Source organism: Phalacrocorax aristotelis, chromosome 2 (assembly GCF_949628215.1).
Source record: "Phalacrocorax aristotelis chromosome 2, bGulAri2.1, whole genome shotgun sequence".
Classification (NCBI taxonomy): Eukaryota; Metazoa; Chordata; class Aves; order Suliformes; family Phalacrocoracidae; genus Phalacrocorax; species Phalacrocorax aristotelis.
Window position 1 is genome coordinate 153,162,963 of NC_134277.1, and position 27,025 is coordinate 153,189,987.

The following is a 27,025-nucleotide window of genomic DNA, read 5'->3' on the forward strand; positions in this document are numbered from 1 at the left end:
GAGGGAAGGCTTGACAGGTTGATAAGAAACACCCTTCAGACATTATCAAGGCTATTACAGTCCCACACCCCTTCTGTGACTGTGACACATTTCACTCCCGGTGCTCAGCAATTATGTCATTTTTTCAAAATGGAAAAGGAAAAAAGTACCCACTTGTAGAGAGAAAGGTGGACTACAGCAACCACTAATCAGTTTTATCAGAAGTGCCCAGCGAACACATGCAGCAGATTAATGAAATTATTGTTACAGCTCAGATGAGATGCACTATTTGCAGAACCTGCAATGCCAGCAGTGGAGCATTAAGCTGCTTTCTCATTTTAAATGCTAAATTGGTTCTACAATACATTTTGTAATCCCTCTAATCACAATGCTATTATTTTCTTTACCATGCAATTCTATACTTTTCCTTCCCCATCAAGGCAGCTGTGTCATTAAAGTACTGCTTTATTTTTGAAGCAATCTCTACAAAGCCCTTAAAGTATCTTCAAAGTGAAAGCAGAGGGTTTGGATGGCTTTGTGGAGCAGCTTCACAACGAGGCAAGCAGCAGAACTGGCACTGTAAGTACATTATGCATCCACACGCTGTATGGAATTGCTTTTTCCTCTAAAAGCCACTCCATCTTTTATCTATATTTCTTTTTCCCCTGAAGAGAAGTTCTTTTAAATAATGCGTCTGTGCCTACATGTGTCTATAGTATTAGACATCCAGCTTATTTCTAGAGTACTACCACAGCTTTTTACTGCTGATGTTTGCTGATACATACTGTAATTGCTGCTCCTTTTCACACTAGTGTAATGGGAAAGAACACAAATTTCACATTGATAGCTTTCACAGGACAACAGGAGCCAGATCAGACTACATTTCCCTCCTTATGCTCCCTCAGCTGCCTCTCTGCAACCATCTGCTTTTGCCTACCCTATGTGAGGACTGCATTTGCTCCCTGCAGATTTGTGCAGCCCCTAGCACACCACAGGGTCACAGGCTGCACCATTTCCCACAGGCTAACACCTTGCCATCCTTCGCATGCGTGCACTGTGTGCATGCAACCACTGAAAATGTTTTCATTGTTGATTTTTTGTTGTAAGTCCAACTGTAAAAAGCCTGGCGAACAGGAATCTCCCTTCCTATTATCACTTCATGGACTGAAGTCATAGAGCATGCTTGTGCAGATGAATTTCATAAAGGATCCCTTTAAATAGTTTGGAAGGTCAGTCAATAGTGGTCTTTGTGACAAAACTCATCTAAAAAGCTAAGTATTAGTCTGAGCTAATTATTTTGACTTCCTACAGGGAGAAAGAGAAACAAGAGGAAAATAATCCCACTCTGCGATGGGGGGTGAAGGAGGAGGAGATGAATAATGGTCCTTTCCAGATGCCCTTCTTTTCCCCTTATTGTCCTAGGCAGAGCACCACAAACTAAATCAGGCAAAATCTCCCACTTACTCATGGCTGCTGTCAGGGCAGGTGATATTTCAGAATCCCCAGGCAGTCAGAGCGAACGGGATGAACAGGAGAAGCCAGATCTTTTGTGCTTAATGTAGAAACCTTGCTGCAAAAATGTGGGCCTTCATATTGCACTATTTATAACAAGAATGGATGATGTAGCAATGGGGGGAAACGTGCTACAGCAAGGATACGCTTGGATTCTGAATCAGGCATTTCTCCTCCTATAATAAGCTGCTTTACAGGACTCCAATACAGAGATATGTTTCTTGTTTTCCTGGCTCGTGACAATGTAAATTCTGAACCAAGCAGCTATTCTGTGCTACAGGTAGGGTTGCTCTAGCACTTCATTTACACCAGTAAAACCCTAGAGTGATAAACAGAACATCAGCCTCAGCTGCTTGAAATGTGCAGGGTCACCCAGCACTCCTGCTTCACCACTCAGGACAGAAGGTTTGTTCATTGCACAGTTCTGAAACTTCCAATGCCAGCCAGAGGTCACAACTATGAATGATAGGCTGAGAGGGGAAGAGAGATACATACACATCAAACATTTCAGCCCCCGATTTAGACACCTGAAAGCAAGACAACATGCATACTTCTACGTATGCAACACATGAAAGTCTATTGAAGACAGAAGAGATGACACTAATTATTGTCTATTACTAATAATCAGAATGAGACATTAGAAAGGCACATTGCCTTGAATTTTATTTCAGCTATCTAATATTAATATTTACCAAATATTTTTAAATCCACTTCAGACATACTGTACACTTAGATAATGTACCTATATTTGCTAGTCATAAAAAAAGACCCAATGCAGTAAGTGGTGTTTTGTTACCATTGCAGTCAACGAGTGGGGAGAGGAAAAAAAAGGATTTAAAACAAATTAAAAAATACAAACTGTACCTATCGGCTTTCATTTTGGTGATCTAATGTGGATATTGGTAATCTGTTAAGTACTCCTCCACAATTATCAACCAAGAAAAGCAAACTTTCTGTCAGTAAAGTAACATTTCACCATCCAGGGTCTGTACCTCCACTGGGATACACACAGAGGTCTGCAATTCAAACACCCTCCCACCCTGCCACACAATTTTAAAGCGAAACCTGGAGGAGTGGAACAGCCCAGCTGGGGTTATGCTGCACCTTCACTTCAGCAGCGAAACAGTTTGTTAACTTCAGCTAGTCCAATCTGGGTTCATGATTACATATCTTGTGGCCACCAGAAGTTTCACAAGAGGTGGATAGTTGGAAGACAAAGTAAAATGGTAGAACATCGTTGCCCCAGTTCAGTGGCCGTTGGTGTTTCTCAAACAATTGCAAAAGAAGGGGAAAAAAAGGGGGGGGGGGGGGGGGGGGTGTGAGGGGTGGACATAAAATGATCTTAGCATACCAAGCAGCTATGCTGACGAATGCATATGCTCCATCATACTCATCGCCAGGACTACTGCTTGGCAAATACCGTCTTTCTCATCCAACACATTTTATAAGCTTGACCAAAAAGGATAAACACTGTGAAGCAGAAGCCACTGATTAAAAGAACTGGAGAGTTCTTCTAGAAAATTACTTTTTCTGTTCTATTGTTAGGGAACAGTACCAGGACTTTCCCTCCCTGCCCCACCCCCCAAAATAACTGACAAAACACTTTTATATTTCTAAGAAGAATTTTATAAGACCCTTCTTACTCAGAAGCATCGTTCTTTTGTCCTTGGACATTTCATCACACACTTGTCACACACCCCAAATACTTCCCAAGAAGAGCAGGACTACCCAGGAAGCCAGAGAAGCTGCTTCCACCCCCATCAGTCCTGAACCAGGGGCAGTAAGCCAAGATAAATTCTCATCCTCTTGTTACTGAGTTCAGTCAGCCCTTCAGTGTTGTTCGATACCATTTTGAAATAAGTTTTTTAAAGAAAGGAAAAGCAACCAAAAGAATTAATGAGCTACACTACAACAAAAAGTATAGTCTACTAGTGTCTATATAGCATTTATCAACAGAAGGCAAGATTAAAAAAACTCTCACTTCATTTACCAGTTTCTTTTCATAGTTTTCATGAACATTTTACAGGACTGTTAATTTGTCTCTGAGTCAGATAAAAAAACCTGCCATTGCTAACACAAGATGAAAAGCCTAACTGTAGTGGTTGCCATTAAAAAGCCTTTATTATTCGCTACTGCTGCTACCACATAATGAGACAAAGTGTGTCACCAGATATCCCCACCTTACTTAAGAATCAAAACTCCCTGAATAAATAATCATCTTCTAATAAGTGACAGACCACATTTGGGTCTCATGCTCACTATGAACAGGGCTTTATGAATGCAACATGTGGGAAGCCTTGATAAAAGTTAACGCTTCTGAAAGAGATGATTTTCTGAATCTTGTTAGGAAAGTTGCCTTCTGTTAAAGCCTATACTCAGAGAACTACAGGACTTCAAAGGTATAGTAAAAACTCCCAATTTTCTTTTCACAGACCTCTACTCTGCAACTCCAAATGTCCTGACTGGTGTTTATCCAGAGATAAGTATGATATTAAAACCAAACAGACTAGACATAAAAGCCAGAAGTAGCATTTTAATGAAAAAAGATAAGAATTCCAAAAAACACACACACCAGAAGTTAGATGTAGAAGGTGTTATTTCTTTAACATTAAAAAAACATATATTAGAAACCATCCTTGCTTCCTCCAATGAAATTTTCTGCAAGTGTCCACTCAACTGCCTGGTTTTTATATACCATGAATACTGAAAAATCAATTACTGACCAAGAAAGTGTGTATATTTATACACATAAATACACATTTTAAAATAAATATATAAAACAAAAAAGCTAAGTATTTTTGTACTTCATATAATTTCCTTAATTTGTATTATATCCTGTACATTAGCAGAGTCTCACTGGATTATGTACATCAGTTTAGATATGAATAAGCTTGGCCTTTTCTGGACTTGCTCATATTTGTAACAAGGTGGTTCCTTAGGGAACGAGCTGAGGGAGACTAAGATCATTGTTCCATTTTCCATTAAAATCCTACACCTCAGTCAGCCTATAAAAATTAGATTCCATACTCATCAGGAACTTCTAAATGAGTGCTTCTTCACTCAGCACTACACTTTCTGCTGTCTGCATCCCAAATACAGAAACAAACACTTGTACTGCCCTATTTACATTACAGTAGCTACATAAAAAGGAACTGTAAATATGTCTGTACTTGAGTTACTACTCTTCTGCAAGTCCACAGCTGAGGACAGAAAAAGGACACACTTCATTAGAAAAGAGATTTTGTTTATTTCTTTGGACAGCAAAACCTTAAAGCAGCCAGGGGTTTAAAGTGCTGGAATTGGTCCCACTGACAACAGATTAGAAAGCTGGAAGCAGAGATGGTGGTCTATAAGACATCTTAAATTGCATTCAATACATTGCATTGATTTGTGCAATAGAGGTCTCACTACTGTGGATATGAGGTATGTGTTAATATAATTTGAATACATAGGATTGCAAAGAAACCTTTTCAAAAAAAAAAACAACTGAGCAATGAGGAAATATAAAACAAATGGATCTGCCCACAATGTTTTATTTACAATACTTCCCTCTATTCCTACTCATCATTCCACTGTACAGATATGATTGCATGGATAAAGTTTCATAATGACAGCTTAATTCAACTCCTAAAGCCACACAAGTTACAAACCCAACCCTATATCATATTTTAGAGGATAAAGCAACATGATTTTTAAATTTAAGGCACAATAAGCCAGAAAAGACAGGCCACTTCAGGCTATAACGTAGGAATCCAGATGAAAAACATCACTAAGTTAATACTGCATGTAAAAAACAAAGTTACTACCAAGGCAGCAATACATTCAGAAAAACAGTCCACTTCATTAGCTTGATACTATTATGCCAAGCTTGTTCCATCAAGCAAAATATTTAGTGGTGTTTAGTGGCTCGTTTGTTTTTAAATCTGAAGCATGCCCAACTTTCTAAATAAAGCTACTGCAGTCAGATGTATGAAAATGATAGTTGATTTTACTACTTTGAAAGCACTACGTTTCCCCTCTTCCCCAGCTATCTCCAGCAGAGACAGCCTTGGAAATGGTTTTCTATTCATCAGTCCAACAAGTACAGCTCAGACAGTGGAAAGAGTCTCCATTACATTACATCACCGATATATTTCATCCTGATTTTCCACTAGGATGAGTGTCTTGCAAGCAAAGATAAGCTTGATCTGACTGTGTTCCATGTTCTGTGTGATCTACATGAGCCCTTTTTCAATTGGAAGCCCCATTGCATCATTCAGCACCTTCACATCCAAGCTTGTAATATCTCCTCTGAGCTTAACATACCTCCTTAGTTTCAATACAGGGCAGATTTTCATCTGGCGATGTTGAAACACAGACAGGGTTAGCTTGCATTTGTCTGTGAAAAGCTAGGTAAATGCATTATTAGCTGAGCTTTGCCTCAAAGCCCATCCAAAACTTGGTGGTCGTTACCAAATGGATGATTCAAACTAATAATCATAGAATCATAAAATGGTTTGTGTTGGAAGGGACCTTAAAGATCATCTAGTTCCAACCCCTCTGCCATGGGCAGGGACACCTTCCACTAGATCAGGTTGCTCAAAGAGCCACCCACAGTTCCAGAGAGGTGGCGTCTACGACTTCTCTGGGCAACCTGTTCTAGTGTCTCGACACCCTCACAGTAAAGAATTTCTTCCTAATATCTAATCTAAATCTACCCTCTTTTAGTTTAAAACCATTACCCCTTGTCCTATCACTAAAGCACAAACCTGTTCTCCAAGGGTTCAAGAGACATCAGCAACATGCTTGGTAATTGGCTACAAAACAGACTGCAATTAGCAGTGATTTTGACCAGTGCCAACCTGTACTGGAACTAGTTCAATGACTTAACACAGAATGAAATCAGTTTAAATTGTATTCACTTAAAACTAGATATTTTAGATAAAAATCACAACAGAGAATTCACATCAAGCCTTTATTGTCAGGCTACTGCTCAAAATGTTTAATGCTATTTTATTCAAAATGTGAAATAAATAATACAAATACAGTTGTGATATGTTAAATTTATTGTACTGATGACAGTAAGAAACACTTATTTGCTCAGTCATTGAATTAATTGTTACTGCCTTTTTTGGACCTTAAAAAAATAAGAGACACTCATTTTATTTGCTCTATTAACCCCCGAAGCGTCAGATTCAATAAAGAAAATCTGTTTTCCACTCTGCAGAAATCGCCCCCAAAACCCTGGTTTAAGGCCTTTAAAGATCAAAAACCCTGATAAGGCTTTTAAAGAATCTCTCCCTTTTTCTTTTTAAACATTATCCTATTTTTCATTCTAGTTAAAAAGCATATCTAATATGACAAATTATCATCCTATACCCAAAGCATCTGGAGCACACACATTCACCTGCACTTGGCTGTCATGTCTGCTGCACACAAACAAGAAACAGCAGCTTATGAATGAGAACAGACACTTCATTTGTCTTTAGGAATTCACCTCTGAAGTATGTTTTTTCACTGACATACCAGACACGGAAGAATTGACCTGGTATTTTAAGTAAAAATAGTTTATTAAACTCAGTCACCCATATAAAATCCATATATTCATATATCCATAGAACCTTTCTCTTCCTTTACCTGCCCAGGAAAAAAACAAACAAATAAACACTCAAGAAAAACGTATCTATTCCCATTCTGGTTGTTACCCAAGTCATTTGGAAAAAGTCTCCACAGGGCCTGAAAAGAGAGAGATTCCATTATTTTAATTATCTTAATCTAGAGAAAAATAGAATAATGCAATGTCCAAGATGTGTGTGGACTAAAACTCCATGGCAATACCTTGCTTCCGTAACACCTACTTCCTCAGACTGGTACTTTTGCACCTTTGTATGTGCTTAACAGGATAAATGCTTTTTAAGCACTAGTCAGGACTTGAAGAAGCCTGGGTTCTTTTAGGACTCACCAGAATAAATATGAACCCAGGCCTACCTACCTTAGATATTTCTGGCTCCAGTTGTTGTCTCTTGGGTGTCTCTTTTGACTCAGGCCCTTTTGGAGCACTAGTGTTTTTAACAGAGGGCGATTCAACTCCTTCACCTTCAAGTTGCAGATTAATACCTTCTGTGGGGACAGGGTGATCAATACCATTTGGATTCAGATTGCAATGGATAGCTGGGAAGAAAATATGAGACAAAGAAAATACTGCTTAGGAAAGAATCACCAATGTTACAAACATTTATCACAAAGTACTAAGAAGTGCCGTGTGGTAACCAGAGCTATGTCAGATCATGGCAAAAGAACTGTCTGTAGCTTGACGTGGACCCAGGGTCCACGAAAAGAAAGAAAATCAGAGGCAATGCAGCACTGTATAAGGCTATTTAGTGCAGGCTACTGTGTTGGACTGTGCTCTACTGGTTTCACTAAAGCATCCAAGACCCTTGACTTAGAGCTTTTACTCTAAGGACAATATATCCCATGCATTCATCATTCACGCATACCTTTTTTCTTTTCTAGGCAAGCAAGTTAAAGTTTGTCTATTACATTTTCAATTAACTACAATATTCTAGGTCCTAAACAATATGGGATAAGTAAGCTGTGCACAGCAAGTTGGTCTCTGCACAGAATAATGACTTACCCAGCTGATTATCTCTCCTTCAGCACTTTGTATCACTGCAAATTACCACCTACACCATCCTAACAAGCAGAAGGGATGTACTCTCTAGAAGCATATAATGAGGTGTGGACTACTGACAGCAGAATAAGGAAAGCAGCCAGTGAAAAACACAAAACAAGTGCAAACCACACCACAGAAATGCATGTTTAGAACTATGGCAGTGGTTTAATCGTTTTCTGTCCTAAATTTCGCAGTTCCAGCACTCACATCGAGAGCAGCCTTAACAACCTTCTTGGCACATGTAGCGATTTTAAAATGTATGGATCCTGAGACAACTTCCCATCCACACGTATATCCCATTTTTGCATTCATGTTCCTGGGTAACTATGCTACTTTTAGCACTACTTGTAATTAATGGTCCCAACTTCCCCTGTATGCAAAAGAACTTTGCTCAGATACTGTGGTACAATGTTTGACAGTCCTGAATAGAAACGTAAAACACAATGTAAAGCCAGAATAAAAGCTGCCCTTTTACTCTTGCTTGGCTTAGAAGCAAAGGGTGGGGAACAGGGGAAGGAATGAGAACTGCCACTTTCTACCAGCTACAGATCAGCCCTTGAAAGCCTCCCACAGGAAACAGGGTCAAGCAGCTGGAGAAGGCAAAGGGTCCTTTCAGCCACAGCACCTTTTGAAAATCTGTTCACCTGAAATACCAGAGTCTTAATTGAAAACCTTGAGCCTAAATTATAGGCTCCAGTTCCTTGGTGCAGAATTAAAGCAAAGGCCAAAAAGTTGGCCTTTTCTCCTTGGGATTTTTAAAAACATCCAAATATTTGTAAAAGATAAGTGATCTGTCCAAGTACTACACTACATACACCTGCAAGCTAGGGATGGAAACTTCTCCTATCTTCAAGTCAAAGGGACATTATGAATGATAATTCATTAACAACACTGAGTGATGGAAAGCACTGAAGAATTGCAACATGTTTCATTAAAAATTGCAGCCGTTTTACATAGAATAGAAAAATATGTCACTGGCCCACATAAAACTAGTAAATGAAACTAAAAATGGGAAGGGAACTAAAATTTGAGTCTCACTGTGAGTAGCTATAGGCGATTAGTCCTGGACTTCTTTTACAAGTATGTGAAAGAGACAGAGATCCCTCTCCAAACAGCCAATTCCTTAGCAGACAGTGTGAGAGGAAGAAGAGAAGGAATCACTAAACTACATGTCCAGAGTTGAGCCCTGCAGAGACCTTCTTCTGGGGAAGGAAACAGAAGAGGTGAACAATGCAGATCTTATGGAGGTGAGACAGGATTTCTGCTGGCTACCCCAGGTACCACCACAGGAGAAGGACTGCCAGCTAAAATATCCCTTCTTTCTTAAAAAGGGTCCTCCATCTCCTTAGGCCTTGCATATAGAGCTGTGGTTTTGCTTTCAAAGCACTTTAAACCCTCTGACAAGTTTTTTTGAGGACTCCTGGGTTTCACCTTCAGGCACCAATTTCTCAAAAACAAGAGCATTTTTTTATTTTAATAGGGGGAAAAAGCATATAAGGAAAAGGGGTCTGCAGCAGTCCGTGTGGCTGTTGTTCTTACCTGTCATCTTTCTGTCTCATTTTAGTAGGGCAGGCATCTGCAACTTCTTCCCAGTACCTAGAGGGCTGCTACAGGGCCTCACCTCCCAAACCAATCTAAGGAGCTCTTCCCTAAGTCTAGCTACAGCTCCTCTACTTGCAAGCCTCTTTCCTCCCTGGTTCAGACCAATTCCGTAGGTTGGCTGAAGGGAATGCAAAACCAAATCCCATCATTCTGGCATTGCCTCTCAGCCATGAGGAGGGCAAAAAGAGATGACTGTCTTCAAGTCGCTCCCTTCCTCCTACCGGTATTCCCAGCTACACCACTGAGAAAATTCAGAACAAATACTTAAACTTTAATCAAGTTAGTAGAGGAATTTCTTATCTTTTGAGTCCTTTATTTCTAGGTAAACTCCATACCTACTCCTTCCTGGATATTGGTTTTGTCATGGCTACAAGACTGCAATGGAACTGAATTTGAACACAGCTGCTGCTTGATTTTTTTCCCTTGCAGGACCTCTTTCTGTGTCAGAGAAAATGCAGGATCCTTTTTACTTCTGCAGTGAAGGTAACAGGCTTCACCTGCTCCAGCTGTATGGCGATTATGGGGAGGTACCTAGAACCTGCCAAGTTGTTATGATGAAGGGAGTCTTTGGGGCTTTTAAGTTCCCATGGGAGGTTTCAAGGATAGATTATTTTGTGGTTTATAATTACATCAGTGTGTCTTAAGAGACAAAAAAATTATCTCTCTATCCTAGATCATATCCACCTATTATTATCTATCTCCTCTAGATCATTTTAACCTACCTGAAAGAAACAATAACTAATGACTACTTTGCTTATCCTCCAGACCACAGAAAAGACGGATGTGATCCATCAAGACAGACTTTTTTGAAGCCCAATGAGGACGGAAACTGTTCTGTTAGTATCCGAACTAATTCCCTCCTTCACAAAAAAGTGGAAGTACTCCCAGCACACCCTGCTCCAGCAAGGGCTGGAAATTACCAAGCCTTTTTCACCGCTGTGGAATGCAGTCCATAAAAATCTCTCCAACTATCTTCTGCAATCACCTTACCTAGCTGAATAGAAAGACTCTTGCATACACCTTTGAAACACTAACACACCTCAGCAGCATCCAGAAACAGGCAAATTTTGGCTGTCAACCCCCTTCCAGTGCTCACTTGAGAGAAATCACAAAGCACAGTGGGACTTAACACTGCCTGGGAAACACTGCCAGCAGCAAGCTTCCTGTGGATTGCAGCTCCTCCCTTCCCAGTGCCCCCAAACAATACAGATTACAGAGGAGGGTGGTAGGGGATGGATGGACAAGGAAAGCCTTCTGGGTTACAGCACTGATTTACCAGGCATTGCAGGGAGCAAATGATCCAGATTTCTGATAACACATTAGCAAAAGCATCACCTGGATGGCTTAAAAAAAGAAATAAATCACATGGCAAGATGCTGCTTGACTCTTAGCCCATCATTCTTTCAAGGGTAATGAATGTTAGTGCTGTTTCAGCAATGCTTTATATAGGGCTCCTTCAGGTTACAAAAGAGAAAAAAATTGGAGAGGCTACTAGCAATTACATACATGCCCATTACCTTTTTATTGAAAAGAGATGACTGGTTAAAAGAAACTCAGGCTGCCTCAGGAAAGACTTTTCTGAAGTTGCTGATATTGGAGGGGGGGAAGACAACTTTTCCTAGGGGTAGAGGGAAAACATTCATCTCTCTCCTTCACCCCCATCACAGTCTCGGCTTACCATACCCCTGGACTGAATCTCTTAAGGAAGACACACCTAGAACAAGAGCCTCAGCATGGGGAGAAGGCAGACTGACGGGCAGGAGGAATAAAAGCAGAGGTGAGGATAAGTATCTCGGTCATTTGGCAAAGCTAATCTCTCTTTGTCATGAGCCATCTTCAGGTAGCCAGCTCTATTGTTTTCCCCTAGTGCTGCCTCCAACTCTCAGCTACATGGAGGGTGAAAAGAAAGAATATTTGCTTGCATGGGTCTTATTTCCTGCTATCACACAGAAATACAAATTTCCATCTCCGGCAGACAAGTGGAGTTCTTACCTCCACAATTGCTCCTTTTCAAGATTTGTTAAAACCAGGGAAAGAGGCCAAGGTTTGTTCAAGAACAACATATTCTCTTCTTAAATCAGCACCTTACATAATTTTAGCTAGAGAAGACCAGCTCTAAACTCAGGATTGACTACGCAAAACTAAAGGAGCTGGGGGGCTGTCAGCACCCAGGGTTAACATCCTGTAGAACTGAGTCTAAGCAGCTCTTAGAAAAGAATCACAAATCACCAACTTTATCACAACCCAGCTGCTCTGACCCTCTTAGCTGACTCTTCTTAAATCTCCTTCAGGACTTAATGGAATTCATCTGGAAAAGATTCTACCTACAAAGCTGTTTCTTGCTAAAATACTTGTTCAGGCTCTAACTTGTCATTACCCTGGTATTAGCTAACACTAGCTGACCCAACCTTCTGCATTCAGACTGTTTTCCCACACTGTCACTTTAACTATATCCCTACTGCCTCAGCACCTCTACACTCTACTGAATTAAATCCACCCCATCATTCTCAGACTTTAAAAGTCCATCAAGACACCAAACAGTACCTCCAAATCAGCTGATAGTAGTAATATGCTGATACTAGGTATCAGCAGTATTATTAGATTTTGAAACAGAATCTCTTCCAATATTCTTCCATACAACCTCATTATTCATATATCATCCATTTGTCTCAGTAATACAACTCTTCATCCAGTTTCAGAGCACATGAATTCTCCTTTCCCTACTGAAAACCCCACCTAACAGCTGTTTAATGCCATGTCTCTCTTCATGCTTCCCAACTATTGTCACTTAACTTGGATTGAAAGCTTTCTGTGGTGGGAACTTGTTTTCTTTTGGGTGGATGTTCTGTACAGCTCCGACTGCACAGCAACAAGTACATGACAAATGGTACTGGCAGACAAAATAACACAGATCCACAGATTACATTTACAAAACAGACTATTATTTAAAATAAAGGCACTTATGTACTCTTGTATGCCTAGCTCAATGGTAGAGCTGAATCTACAGTAAAATATCCACTTTTCCAGAACTTTGAAGACTGCTGAGATCTGCCAAGTTATGAGAGTCAAAAACTCTGCGAGAAAATAGTAAGTGGAGCAGCCGCAGTGGAAAAATGACCACGTGTCTTAAAAAACCAGGAGAGGAACAAAATTAATGCAATACACAGTGTATTTTTTCCACATGCTAGGACACAAACCCAAGTTCTTTCCACGTATACTGAGAAAGAGAATTTGTTGCCCCACAGAAGCTGATATGTGAGAGCCAAGCTCTGTGCCCACGCAGATCCCTTATGGCACGCGTATGCAGTTCGAAAGGAGAGCTCACAGGGCAACGTGAATGCTCTGCTCCCCTCACTACCTCCCTCCCAGATGGCAAGCAGCCAAGAGACAGCTTGTCTGAGCAGGCTTGATGGTACACAAAAGTCACCAAGAGCCATAGTAAGTTACTGGCATCTGGGGGCAAGGCTTGCACTTTACTAGAGGGTATTCTGTGAATCCTGTCTTGAGAAAAGCCTGAAGGCACTCTTCAAAACACAGCCTTGATTTATCCGAAGTTTTGCATGGACAGATGGAAAATCTTTGTCTCTCCATCTGTAGGCTCAAGGCTTAGCAGATCAAATCTATGATCAATCGCTACCTCTGTGCTCTCTACTGCCTACAGTGTCAAACGTTTCATAACTACTTGTTTCAGTGGGAATACTGCTGGCTGCTTAAAATTTTAAGCAGATCAATTAAAGCTACATTAAAGCATATTTGGCAAGTACTTGAGTTACATGCAATAACAATTGCTCTATTCTGAAAAGCAATCAAGTAAAAATAGCATCTTCTTACTCATCTGCCCTGTTCTGTGTGCATCACAGTCATATGCTAGCTTTTGCTATTTGGAGACAAAAAGCAGGCACAGGAGATACCCATCCAGCCTCTAACAATCCTTAGAAAACTTTCATGTGTCAAATAATGGCAAATATGCAAGCTCCATTTTATATATTCATGCCACAGACTTAGCTGCACAACGCTAAGAGGTAAGTCCATACAATCCACCTGCTACTCCTACCGTAAAATGCCACACTGTTGAAAAACACAGAAGTTAGTCCATACAGCTGGATTATTAACAAACTCAGGCTGGACATAGAAGGAACCTTACAAAAAGGGTCCAAATATCTTTTCAGTTGTCTCAAGTCTTCATGAAGGTCATGAAGATTTAACAGCTATTTCCAGGCAAGGAGATCCTACAAGACATTTAAACAACAGCTCTCACTGGACCTGTTTCTTCCATCTCTACCCAGTTCTTTGCCAAAAGCAAATCAAACCTCCAACATCATCAAATTCTGCAGTCAGCACTTTCAGGACATCTACACGCCTCCAGATGCTGCATTTCAATACCAAGTAGTCAAACAACATCCCTAGGGCTTTTTGCTTGCCATCATTCACAACCCGCATTAACTGCGTTGTTCAGAGAGGAGATATTTGTACCGAGAACATTGAGATTTAGTTCCAGATTGAGATGGCTGCTCACACTGACCAAATGAGCAAGAAGCATCTGCGCTGCGAAGCCCTTCCCATATTTCCAGAAGTTTGTACTTCATTAGTAACTCTGAATATCCCTAGAAAAATCTTTTAAATAATCCCATGTTATGTCTGACCTGAGCAGATAGTACCACTTCTACAATACTAAAAAACGAGATTAAAAACTGCTAATAAAGAGGACCTTAATTTGTACCATAAAATTTATTATTATTTTAACTACTTTATTTGGCAGAAAGTTTTTCCACAGTAATCAGCTTCTATAACTCCTATCGATGGTCCACCTGCCTTATCAGTCAGTTTCTAGTTTTGAGAAACTGTCTGGCTTTTGCCTATAGGAATTACTTCTCACAGAATCACAGAATGGTAGGGGTTGGAAGGGACCTCTGGAGATCATCTTGTCCAGCCCCGCTGCTTGAGCAGGCACACAGAATCGTGTCCAGGCAGGGTTTGAATGTCTCCAGAGAAGGAGACTCCACAGCCTCCCTGAGCAGCCACTGCTCTGCCACCCTCAGTCCTATCTCCAGCTAATGTAAATCAGCCCAGTTCCCTCAAACCATCACTTTGGACCAGCTAAAACTGCAAAGTTTCACATGAATGCAACCTGCTGGTTATGTTGCCACCTAGTAAATAATGCTGGCATCCTGCTGAGGAAGTAGCTTCAAGATTTTGCCTGCTCTGTTTCTCGAATCTGCCTATCTAATGGCCACTAAATCAGCAGCACTCACACAGAGCAAGCAGCCCACCAAATCAGTCAGGACCTTTTCTACTGCGGTGCAGATAATATGAATTTATCAGAAACTTCCACTAAGGCTGAAATCAAAGTATTTAGCTGAAGTAATATTGGTGTCTAGCTGTCTGTTTCTGTTGGTCAGCATCAACAAATCTGCATTAAGCGATTACAAATAGGCTGTGCCAAAAGCCAGACCAGCGCTGAGCTGTGGGGTGCTTTGTAAACTGCTGCTACTGATAAGCTGTACCCGTAGATTTGAGTTCAAAGCTCAGACAGACAAAGACAGCAAGGCTTCGGAGACACAGCAGCACACTGCTGTACCATCAAGTCCATCCAGAGAGTTGCTTGTCTTTCTAGCCTCTCTTTATCATGACTATTAATCATCTACTGGATTAATCAATTTAACAAACGATAAACTCCTTGCAAGAGATGAATTTTACAATCAAGAGTATGTCCAAGCAGTGGGACATACCCTCCAGCTGGGAGGTATCTTGGAGAGCAAGAGAAGAGACAGCTCTACAGCAAGGTAGTGGACATTGAACCAGGTCAGGGAGGGCAGAGCAAAGGGGAGACAGGTGTAGGACAAGGATAGAAGCAGAAAGGAATAAAGCATTCAGAGGATAGGTGTTAATTTTAGCTTGTAATTGTAAATTATGGGGCTTTTGACTTTTTTACCCCTTTAGAATTATCATCAGCAAGGCAAAATTTAAAGTAACTGCGCTCCTGATGCAGCCATCTCTGAACCTCTCTAGATGGGCAACTGGGTAGTCATCCCACGGTACCAAGCCAACTACTACTACAAGCCATTTGCTCACTCCAGAAACAAGGAGAAAAATGCCCAAAATTAAAGTCAAACACAGAAAGAGAAAAAACGTGGTGTGTAGTAGATTGTCTCACATACATCTCTCACACACACCTCAGCTGTTAAGAGGCAGTTGATGGTAATGAGTCTTGTGCAGCATCAGAAATACATCAAGAAATCAGAATGAGTAACTTAGGAGTTTCATATGGAATCAAACTAAACTCATATTTTGGTTGAAGGCCATGCAAATCTTGTGTGTATAGAGAGAAGAAAGATTCCTTAGTTGTCTACAGAACAGAAACACTAAGCCCAGAATAAGAAATCCTCTCCTTGTAGGGGTTAAGTTTGCCTTTTAAGATCCTCATCCCACCAGGATATGTATGCACTTAAGTTTACTCGGCTAAGAAATTTAATTGTGCATTTTTGACAATTTTCCTACTGGAAACTAAGTATTTTATATATGGCAATATCCACTTCCCATCCCTCATCTCGTAGACTTTAGCAAATGCTGTAAACAAAAAGACAGTTTCTGTTACACCTGCTCTTCAGGAGACAGACTGCACATTATCACTATGCTAGATAGACCCTGGAGCCTCAGCAATGCAAGTTCTGCCTTTGTAACAGCAACAGGATTCCATGACAAAAAGCAGGCATGATGACTGGGCAGCCAAATTATTTCTGAAGCATTTTCTCATTCCATTTTAATAAATGTACTGTTGGTACAAACAGCTCTTGAACTCACACTGGCAACAGAGAGGCTCACTGAAAAATGGACCAATTCAGTGAATAAGGCAAAGTCTATCACAAATTCTGCACAGGTATAAAGGAAGGAGAATGAATACTGGCAAAGAAGGGGACTAGTAAGATATGCATTTAGCTCAGAGCAAAATGGATCTTAGAGAACAAAGTAATAAAGGTCAGTAACATGCATCATATGTATACAGGAAAATAATTTGAGCAATGGATTACAGTACAAAGTAGTTGGTAATTTATTTTGCAAATTAATTTCATCCTCTGTTAAAAAGAGGGCTTGTGCAAGCATCTACAAAGCTTCTCCTGAAAAGTGAAACAATTCCTCTGGATTTCAGGTTTGAGATGCACAGACTTGCAACCAAAGAGGGTACTACAGGAGATATGAAGAATAAGTTGAAAAACAAACACAACAACAACAAAAAAATCAGTGGGTAAACAGACAGGAAGAGACCTAAAATAATGTTCTCTCTGAAGGAGAAGTATCCACCATCTATTGCAATTGTCAGTCACCAACTGACTTTGGCAAACTTTTGGCAAACTAGGTACCAATGCTGCCCTCTGAGGATTTCACAGTGAATATGGAGAGGAAGTAGATAGAAAAGATAAAGAACACACCTGGGTAAGAAACACGTCTTCATTACTTCCACTTTTCCTGGAAGAAACTTGTCTTGCCATCACTTCTTAGGAGATTAGCTAGTCATGCTCCACTGCAAATTACATTTCTAAGAATGCCTCATCTCACATCCTGATAGCACTACTATTCAATTCTACAATGAGCCACCATTACATCAGAAACCATTGCTAAACACTAGTGGGCCTATCCAGCATACAAAGAGCAGCTCAGACACACACCAGTTAAGTCTTTATTACAGCATTGGAGGTACACTGTCCCAGACATGCACCACAGATCTCTGCCTTTGCCCTACTCATGAAAGCTGGTGTCTGCTGAATGTGTGACACAGAAATGGCTGCAATTCACCTGTGGAAATAGGCGTTATTTCTTGTCCCATGAATGATGCACAAAATGCAAAGAAAAATATGCAAATATGCAATATGCAAAGAAAATTTATTCATTCTCACTAGCATAACTAGTTTGCAATCTGGCAGTTGACTTCTGGTTTCAGTCCTGGTTTTCTCTCAACTGCCTAAAAGTTACCTCCTTTATCATTGTTTGAGGCTATCCCTTCCCTTGCACATTTAACTGAAGAGCCTGGAAATGCTGTCTTTCGTTCCCCCAGTAAAATTCTTCACCTCCTACTGCTTACTCATACCACTGTATCCTACTCACTCTAGTACCCACGCCAATTTGTGTAGCGACAAACTGTTAGCTGAGAGCATGCAATTATTTTGCTAGAGGAAAATCCAGGAGAAAGCTTCTATTTACACACATTACAATTCTTCTTTCTTTATGTTTCTGAAACAGCATTATTAAAAGTCTTTCTTGCTTTTACTAGGTTATTTGCAGTGAAATAAATCGACTCAACTAAACTCCCCTCAAAAACAAAATCCACAAAATCCACAAAAAACAGGGCAGAGGAGAGCGAATGAGCAAGGGAATGGAGAGAAGTAATGATCTGAATGTTCAGCCGAAGAGTATGAGCTAGCAAGGTTCCACATTATAGCGCAGTCCTACCCATCTCTATAAAGACACCTTACAACCCATGCCAAACGTCTTCCTTACACCCTTTTCCCATTCAGTCACGTACCCACCGCAAGCACAATAGGTCCTGTAACTGAATGCAGAGTTCACTTCTGTCCCCCTGCCCCACCTGCTTGCTTCATCCAGGAGCAGCACCTATTAGGGTGAACTCTTGCTGTTCCAAGTAAAGAACCTGCTCTTTAATGCCAATTTAGCTCATGCTCCACAGAGAACCTGCAGCTACTGACAGCAACTCCCTCATCATTCTCTTCGGAGTCCTTCTGCCACAGGACACTTCTGGAGAGACAAAGAAGACGCTCTGCAAAGGTGAGTGAACATAAAACCTACTCAAGGCAGAAGCTACTAAGGGTGTGATCTGTATATATGATCTGCTTCAGGCTCTCCTGAAGGTCAGTCTCAGACCATATTTCACCTCGTTTATGCAGGGAAGTACAGCAGCTTCCAACCCTACCTCCTGGGGGGAACTATTTTCCAGGATGGCATTTCTGCAGCTGCAGCCTAATGTGGGGGGCTCCTCGTTCCCATCCAATGCCATCAACCTGACATAGCAGACATACTGTAAGAACAGAGATACTCCCACTACAGAGCAGTATCAGTTCTTATATACTGGAGAAAAAATAAGAGCTACATATCTTATACATCACAACCCTGCCTGTTAACGTTTTTATAGCTCGGTACCCGGTTTTTCATCTCCTCTGTGTTCTGATGTCAGCCTGGCCAAATTCTCCTTTCAGTTACTTGATGCAAATCAACCTGTTGTGGTGAGTAGAATTGTTCTGGATACACACCAGACAAGCTAGACTATCATAAAAGTGATAAGGCTGGGTCAGCCTAGAAGTCTAGCCCTTTATGCCACTGCCTTGTAAACTAGTTCCTTTTTCACCTTCTCCAAACCATTCATTAATTTCTAATGATTCTCTCCATGTTCATCTCTTTTCCAGGCTAAAGAATCCAAATCCTTGTAACCTGCCCTCAGAGAACATACCATGTCTCTGCCCAGCTGTACTCTTTCTGTTCCTGTAGTCTTTCCAGTCCTATGCCTTTTTTGGGGCGTGGCAAGCAAAACTGCAGGGACCGTTCAAAGTACAAGAGCAATACGCAATAATAGAGAAACAAAGATGTTTCTTGCCTTGTTCTGAGCTCTTTCTCATAGTTCCTGAGATCCCATTTGTTATTTTGACCACCACGAAGCAGATGGTTTCAGAAGACTTCAAAATTACTCTATTTGCAGGCCACTTTCTGCTTCCTTAAAGAGAAAATTCTGGCCCATTATTGAGGGCTGAGTTGTTCAACTGTTAATCTGCAAGGGTAAATACCTGTATCCATTCAAAGGCAACAGCCTTCATGAGAAATAACCCACAACAGGATTGCTCAATCCCAGCCTCTGAGTATCTCCTGTGCTCAGAGACAGGCGTCCTTGCCTCAGAGATCATACAGTTTGGACAAAAAGAGAGACAGGACAGGGCACAAGAGGGTAAAGCTGTTTCAGCCAGGACAGCAGAGAAAGTTGGCACCAGAACAAGACACAGTATCAACTGAAAAAAAACCCAGAATTTAACAAGAATAAGAACTCAATGCTCAGTGCACTGAGCAGTAGTCTTCCAACAGGTCTACTACCTCTGCAAACTAGCTGTAGCACTTTCAGAGTCCAAAAGGCGAAACAAAAACTTCTGGTGCTATCCACCAGACACCTAGTTCTGCGCTCACTAGCAAGCCTCCACAGATGATGTTTTGGACAGAAACCCCTCCATGGTTATCAGCTGAGCAACCTGCACCAATCTGCAACTCTGACACCACCTGGCTACAGTGCCTTACTCTGAGCTTCTCATGGCTGCTCTCCTGCCACAACCCTTGTGACACAGCAACACTGGGAAACACAAGAGACTGCCTCCAAACCACTTGCCCCAAGTTGTAAACTAGAGGAACAAAGCTACACAACCTCCTTGGATGTTACCCGCCATGCTTGGACATCTCAAGGGAAAAAAAAAAAAACAAAACAAAAAACCCCTGAAGAAGGATTTTATTTTATAATTTCCATTTAAGCAGTAAACATGGGATCTTATAACATCACTACAGACTTTCTCAGTACTTTCCAGTGGTATGTTAGGAAAGGCATCTAATGTTTCAGTCTTGCATTTGCTCACTTGCCTTCTCAGTGGAGGAAGCACATGAACTTTCAAAGCACCGTTCCTCCCCTTTGCCCATACATCACCACCACCTGACAAGTTTTATCCTTACGATGGGATTCAACTGCACTGAAACAGCCAATTTAAATTAATCAATGTCCTCATGGAGCTTCTGAGCCTTCCAAGTATTTTAAAGGATAAGGCCAAATGCTCACAGAATTGTATTTAAATTGGTTGACCTGAAATCACTTCGGAGTTTCCAGGTACACTCTTATCCTCCAACCAAATTTCATCCAAGGAAAATGCAGTGACACACCAAGTCTATACTGTATCTACATTTCCTGCCCAATCCGGGTTCATTTCTAAAAGCAGGGCGGGGAAAATGGCCACATAACCTGCAATCGTATCAACTCCCCACTCAGTCTAAATACGCCCAAAGAGACTTCAGTGCAGCAACGTTCTTTGTCGCTACAGCTTCATTTTGGGGTTTCCAATTCCCACAATGGAATGCCTTTTCTGAACTTCAGCTCACAGTCTCCCTATACAGTGCCTGAGCAGCGTAGCGTACCTGTTCAAAACGAGAACTTGCAGTCCAAAACAGACTCCTGGCCCTAGATAGCTACATTATTCCTTTGGGGAGGGATCACTGACTATCTGTCTTGTTAAAGACAGGTACAATGTACTGTGACTTTTTCAAATATAACAACCTAGATAGGAAAGCTCTAAGCAGTGGTTCAAAGCAGAGAACCACACACTGCCACCAAGCCATATGCACACTGCAGGGGGTGGGAGAGTGGTGGTGGTGTGTCAAGAAGGGAAGCCCCACCTTCTGAAGTTGTGCTGTTACTGAGCAAGAAAGAAGAGTATAGATGCTGCAGCCCAGGAAGGTTGACACATGAATGTGGATGGGAGAAGACCTATGTTCCATAATTGCTGATGCACTTTTGCAATAAACGGTAACTCCATAATATATAGAACTAATGCCAAGACCAAAGGCTGGAGTTCAGGTCTTCCTCTTCCCTGTGCTGTGTAAACTCCACCTCCTCTGCTGTGATCCGATGTAACAGTTTCAAATGGACAGGTAGACACATATCTCAGCCCTGTTTCCAACTGTCAGCTCTTTCCAAGCCACACATCCGATTCCCTCAAGCTAAGGAGTGGTTGGAAACTATTGAAGAAAACAAGACCATTGATGGAAGCACAAGCTATTTGTGAATGATGGGGTTTGTTTGTGCTGAAAACCCATCCATTAGATCAGATTCCCTGGAAACTGGGATGTGGAGACACCTAGTCGGAGCCTGGAGCGCGTGTAAGAATAAGGCAAAGTTGAATAACTGAATACTTGTCAGAAGAGTTGTACTTTTGGGCACACCCTGAAATAGCATGTTAGCTACCTACACTGAAACCTGCCTCAAAGCTGTCCTTTGGATGGTCCTGAACTTGCATTAACATTCCTGGCAGAGTTAGCATAGCAAGTTTATGAGCTCACCATATCTCAAGTCTCCAAGGAAACACATGGCAGCATTCAATATCCACTGGAGTTGGCTAGGCATTGAAGACTTTCCACCCAGGTATGTTACATTGCTGAAATTCAGAGAATCACTTTGACAGAAGTTGGTTACTGGCTGCAAATAACTTCAGTCTTGCAGCAGTTAACCTTAATGCCAACACCGCAGAATGCTCTAACCTCCTTCGAGTCTCTAGTCCCCTTCAGGATTACCAAGAGGTAAAGCCACAGTCATTGTCATTTTATGTCAGCAAGACTCCACTTCTTAGTAAAAAGTATTCTCCATAGGTAGATCCAGGGCCTCAATAGCACAAACCCACTATGCAAGAGCCATAGGATGGTAGAAGTTTACCTAAACTTTCAGGGGAAGACCAGTGACAAACGTATGTATATGCTTTCCAAAGCCTATACACAGCAGGAAAGGCGTTAGACCAAACTTTGTTAAACACTTACTGTGAAAGAACTCTCTGATATAATTAGCACTTTTTTTCATTGGGAATCTCAAAGACACCACAGGTTGGAGCTGCAAGGGATCTGACAGAACTGTGTGGGATTACCTGCGCGCATACATCATCTGGTGGGTGCTGTCTCTCACCTGCCTGTGCATTAAACACTGCGGAGGGAGAAATCACCATTTCTCTCTTCCTCTCTTTGCACAAGAGCAAAAATAAAAAAAAAATTGAGAACACTGTTGCAGAGATCAAAAGCCTTTTTCTACTGGCTCTGACCTAGTTCTTTCATTCTTACTAGAGGGAAAAACACACCACTTAAAGGAACATTGTCAAAACTGTTAGGTCTAAAAATAGACTTACCTTGGCAGTGTTCCCATCTAGATGGGCTCATATTAAGGAGTGCAAACTCACTTTCCCCATACACACACCAATCCTTTCATGAATCAGGAAGCGCTGGTACTACGCAGCCCAAAGGACCTCCCAGTCCACATAATCTCTTTGGGGACCCTCAGGTGTGTATTATATATAACTGGCAAGGAACTGTAGTAGCCTCCAAATTCCTATTTCATATTTGCAAATTCATTGCTGTCAGCTATCCCAGTAAAAAGTTTGGAATATTTTCCTTAAATAAACTGCTGGACATTTGTTGGCATAACTAAACTCCTGCACTCCACGCTGAGACAGCACTAAAATAATCAAATTTCAGGATGATTTCAACAGTTTGTTAGATAAAATTAAATCAGAATTTCTCAAAGATTCTCCACAAACTAGAAGTTACAAAATAATTTCACTTTAGCCACACAGAGCATTTCTGAAAGGAGAAACAGAGAGTCTCTGGGTTCATGTCTGAGGCTGACAAATGGGTAGTTTCCACAGAACAATAGCCGCGGCAGAGCTGGTGGGGCAGCGGATGTTGGCTCTGTCCAGGAACTCCCATGCTCCAGGACCCATAGTTCCCTTGTGCCCCAGGGACCTCTCCGTTCCCTGCCAGTTGCATCCCTGAGCCAGCCACTTGTGAGTTCGCACAAGAAGCCAGTTGGCCCAGCCATTCAGAAGCCTTGCTACACTCTATAAAAAGGTCTGAAGACCTAGGAAGCCCATCCTAGCCAAGCTCCCAGCCAACAACTGCAGAGACTGGAAGGCCAGACAACCTCAACTTAAACCAGGTTTTCAGGGCTTTCCTTATTTCCAGGCTTCCAAAGCTGACGTACGGCAAGTTATGCTCTCGAGATCCCAAGTAGCAAACCAGGAAAATGTTTTTCCAATGAAAACTAACAAATCAAACAACTGGGGGGGGGGGAAGCAAAAGCAGTCTGTGTTTCCCGAGTCCAAGAAATTTTGAGTTCAGCAAATTGGCGTTTTTCTGTGAAACTATCACTTTAGAAGATTCAACAGCAACTTTACTTTCAACTCGAGTAGGATCCACACGCTGTGGTGATCAGAGCCAGGAGGGACACGTAGCCTCTCACCTTCCCAAACAGAAGCTGTAATGCCCCATGTTACCTGCCAAAAGTCACAGTTCGTGAAAAGAACACGACTCACACCCAGGGCTCCAGTTCAGGAGAAGATGCATTAAGATAAAACCATGCTTTTAAGAACAGTCACACAAAGAAACGCAGTTCTGACAGAAAATGATGGATAAGAAGAGGCCCCAAGTGTGCATGCACTGCATTCACACAGAGTAGTCACAGCCACACGGCTACCTGTGCTGAAGAAGTAGTCATCTTGCTGTGCTAGCATGAAGGTAGTCGAATTATGCAAAGGCAAGAAAGTTGAGGGAGAAAAGCCCAAAATGGGAGGAAAGCAGAACATGTTCTGAGAGACCATAGCAGGGATGCATCCTGAAGGAAGGAAATGGGAAAAAGGAGTTAAAGAAAAAAATCCTGTCTGAGGAGAAGGGAAAGGCACTGCTTCCCAAAGCTTTAGCAGAGTGTTCCTTCATTAATATTTACAAAGCCTTCAGAGATTCTCACATGGAAGGCACAGCAGATATGACAGGAATTATTACAGACCTGAAAAGATCTAGCAGTCAAGACTGAGAAGGACTTCCAAGTGAATAAAGGAGGATGACGTCAAAGAGCACACTGGAATAGGGGTTGCTGCTGGCATACGAACCATCTGGCGCATGGCAGTCCGTTTCATTTACTTACCCACTACCAGGCACACATGCCCAGCTCGTGTTGCTAAGTTTTTGCCACTAAAGAAGCAATGCTTTTCTTCAGGACCACTACCTTCCTTCTTTATATCATCATTACAGTCTTCAAACCAGCCATTCAGTAAAGCAGCCTGTGCCGAAGAAATCTGTTTGACTCATCAAGAGGCTTACAGCTTAGGATGGACATCTCTGGATGTACGCAGACACCTTGAGAGACATAGTGGGTTTGTTTACCTTTGTTTCAGTTTGCCTAGGAAGCTGGTTTTCAAGGATGTTAAGCTGCCTGCTGCCTTCAGTAAACCCAAGTTTTTGCTGGACTATCACTTGCACTGCTGACTTGGGTACTCAGCAGAAGACAGCTTCAGCGTGGTTTTCAGCAATAGCGCAAGTGGTCTCTGATGGAACTGTAGATATCAGCCTATCTAAGAAACAAAGCTCAAGGTGGTCTCAAGAGAAATACCCCAAAAAACCCAATATACCCCAAATAAAGCGTAAGAGAAGGGTCAGACAGCTGGCTTTCACACTGTGGACTTCTGAAACTCTCCCAAGGGTACAGAAGAAAGCAAGATGGGACACAAATCCCAGGATTCTCAACGCCTTGTTCTAAAGCACTAGAAAACCAAGTGAATTCTGGAAGCAGACAGCAGGGAAGAGGATTTGCCTTTTCCCACACTCCTAGTCACATCTCCCCTCCAACTTGCCGAAAGCCCCATAGAATGGGAACACGCTGCCAACGTCTGGCCACCGCAGGAGCCCAGCATCTGTTGGAAGACCTCGGCAAAGTGTCCCCCTTTCCAGCTCTTGCCAGGCACTACCGCAGCTGACAGGCCTTCCCCAGGAGCCGGGCACCTCGCGAACACCTCACGGATCGCCCGGCCCCGGGCTGCTGCACCTCCTCAGGGGGAGCGGGGGGCCGAGCACAGCCCGGCGCCGGCGGCTCCGCGCTCACGCCGGCGGCTGCTTCACCTTCGTGGGTACCGCGGCCTCAGGCCACGTCGGGGGTTTGGGCGGCACCGAGGGACGGCGGCGCTCGGCTCCTGCGGGAGGCCGGTGGCGGCGGCGGGGCGCGGAAGGGAAGGAAAGGAAGGCGCCCGGAGAGCGGAGCGGAGCGGGGCCGCTCCGAGGGAGGCGGCGCAGGTCTGCTGCCCCTGCCGGGAGAGGCGGCACCTCCGGGCCCGCCGGGAAGTTGCCGGACCGAAGCCTCCGGCTGCCGCAGCCTGCGCGGGCAGACCCCGCTGCCTCCCCGGAGCCGCCGACGCCGACGCCACCGGCGGCCCCGCAGGCGGGCGGCCCGACCCCGCGCCACCTGGCCCGGGGGCGGCGGGGCCGAGGGGGGCGGCCGGGCACCCCGCGGGCGAGGCCGGTGCAGCGGGCGGCAGAGCGGCCCCAACACCGCCGCCTCAGGCCCCGCCGCCGGGTACGGCCCCGTCCTCCCCCCCGCCGCCAAGCCGAGCCGAGCCGGGCCGGGCCGGCCCCGCCGCGGCGCAGGTGAGTGCCCGGGGGAGGAGACAGGGGAGGAGACCCCGGGGGCGGCGGGCAGGGGACGCGGCGGAGCCCTTACCTTCCACCGCCATCCTCCCGGCCTCGCATAGTGCGCCGGCCGCCGACCCGGCCCCGGCCCCGGCGGCGCCGCTGCCGCTGCTGCCCCGGCCGCCGCCCGCCCGCGCGCGGGCTGGGCTGGGCTGGGCTCATCTGCAGCCGCCGCGATCAACCTGCAGCGCTGCCGCTGACAGCGGGCGGGGCCGCCCCACTCCGCTCCGCTCCGCCGCACCCTGGGAAATGTAGTCCCGGCCGGCCCGGCCCGGGGCCGCACCCCGGTGGCGGTGGGCGCGCACCCCCGGCGGCCCGAGAGACCCCGCACCCCTCGGGGCGGGCTCGGCCGCGTCCGGCTCCTCCGCCTTCACCTGCCGGGCCGCGGGAGCGGCGCGGGGTCCGGCAGCGGCCGGGGTCGTCGGTTGGGCGTCGGAGGCTGAGGGACGGTGACCCCGCGGGGTGCGGGAGGGCGGGGCGGGGCGGGGCAGGGCAGCCCGCCGACGGGAACCCCCGTTGCACAGGTGCACAGGGTACATCAGGCGGGGTGTTTCGGTCCCCGCGATCTCCAGCCCGAGGGCGCCCGGGGCTGGGGCGTCAGCCCGGGCCGCTGCTCGCCCGAGGGCGGCTGGGGGCTCTCCGCAGGGGACGACAGGGGCACACATCGGGAACTTGCCGTCGGCGCCGCACCCCGGAGTGAGGCCCTCGGGCTGTCTCCCTTCACCATCTTTATCCCGTCCAGCTCTGACAGATTGTCCAAAAAATCCAGGAAAGGAAGGCGATTAGGGATGCGGTAACAGAGCCTGTACTACAGCAAAAAATCTTACACAGAGCAACCTGGCACCTTCAAGATCCGTCCTGGAATGTTTGCTCTCCAAAAAACAGCTGTGGGTTTGTACCCTTTTCAGGTTCATTTTGATATTTCAGAAGTTTGACATATTTTTCTCCTTTAAAAATACTCGTTTTGTTTTGTTTTAAATATATCATCAAATAATAGCCTATCCAGAAAGAGTCTATGAGTTCCTTCATTCACCAATG

General features: G+C 43.7%; 1 protein-coding gene across 5 annotated transcripts in view; it reads right to left on the reverse strand.

Moving 5' to 3' along the window:
• SAMD12 (sterile alpha motif domain containing 12) overlaps window positions 1-26,234 on the reverse strand; it is a 177,750-nt gene extending 151,516 nt beyond the window's left edge. The window contains exons 1-2 of one of the 5 annotated variants that reach the window (XM_075085647.1): window positions 26,019-26,226; window positions 7,463-7,641 (exon numbers count right to left, since the gene is read on the reverse strand). In XM_075085647.1, the coding sequence (XP_074941748.1) occupies window positions 7,463-7,641; window positions 26,019-26,031 (192 nt within the window). In that variant the 5' untranslated portion in view covers window positions 26,032-26,226. Of the gene's footprint in view, window positions 1-7,462; window positions 7,642-26,018 lie in introns of all 5 variants that reach the window. The other 4 variants (XM_075085650.1, XM_075085651.1, XM_075085646.1 and 1 more) reach the window with 4 other exon arrangements.
• Between the last annotated feature and the right edge of the window lie 791 nt (window positions 26,235-27,025).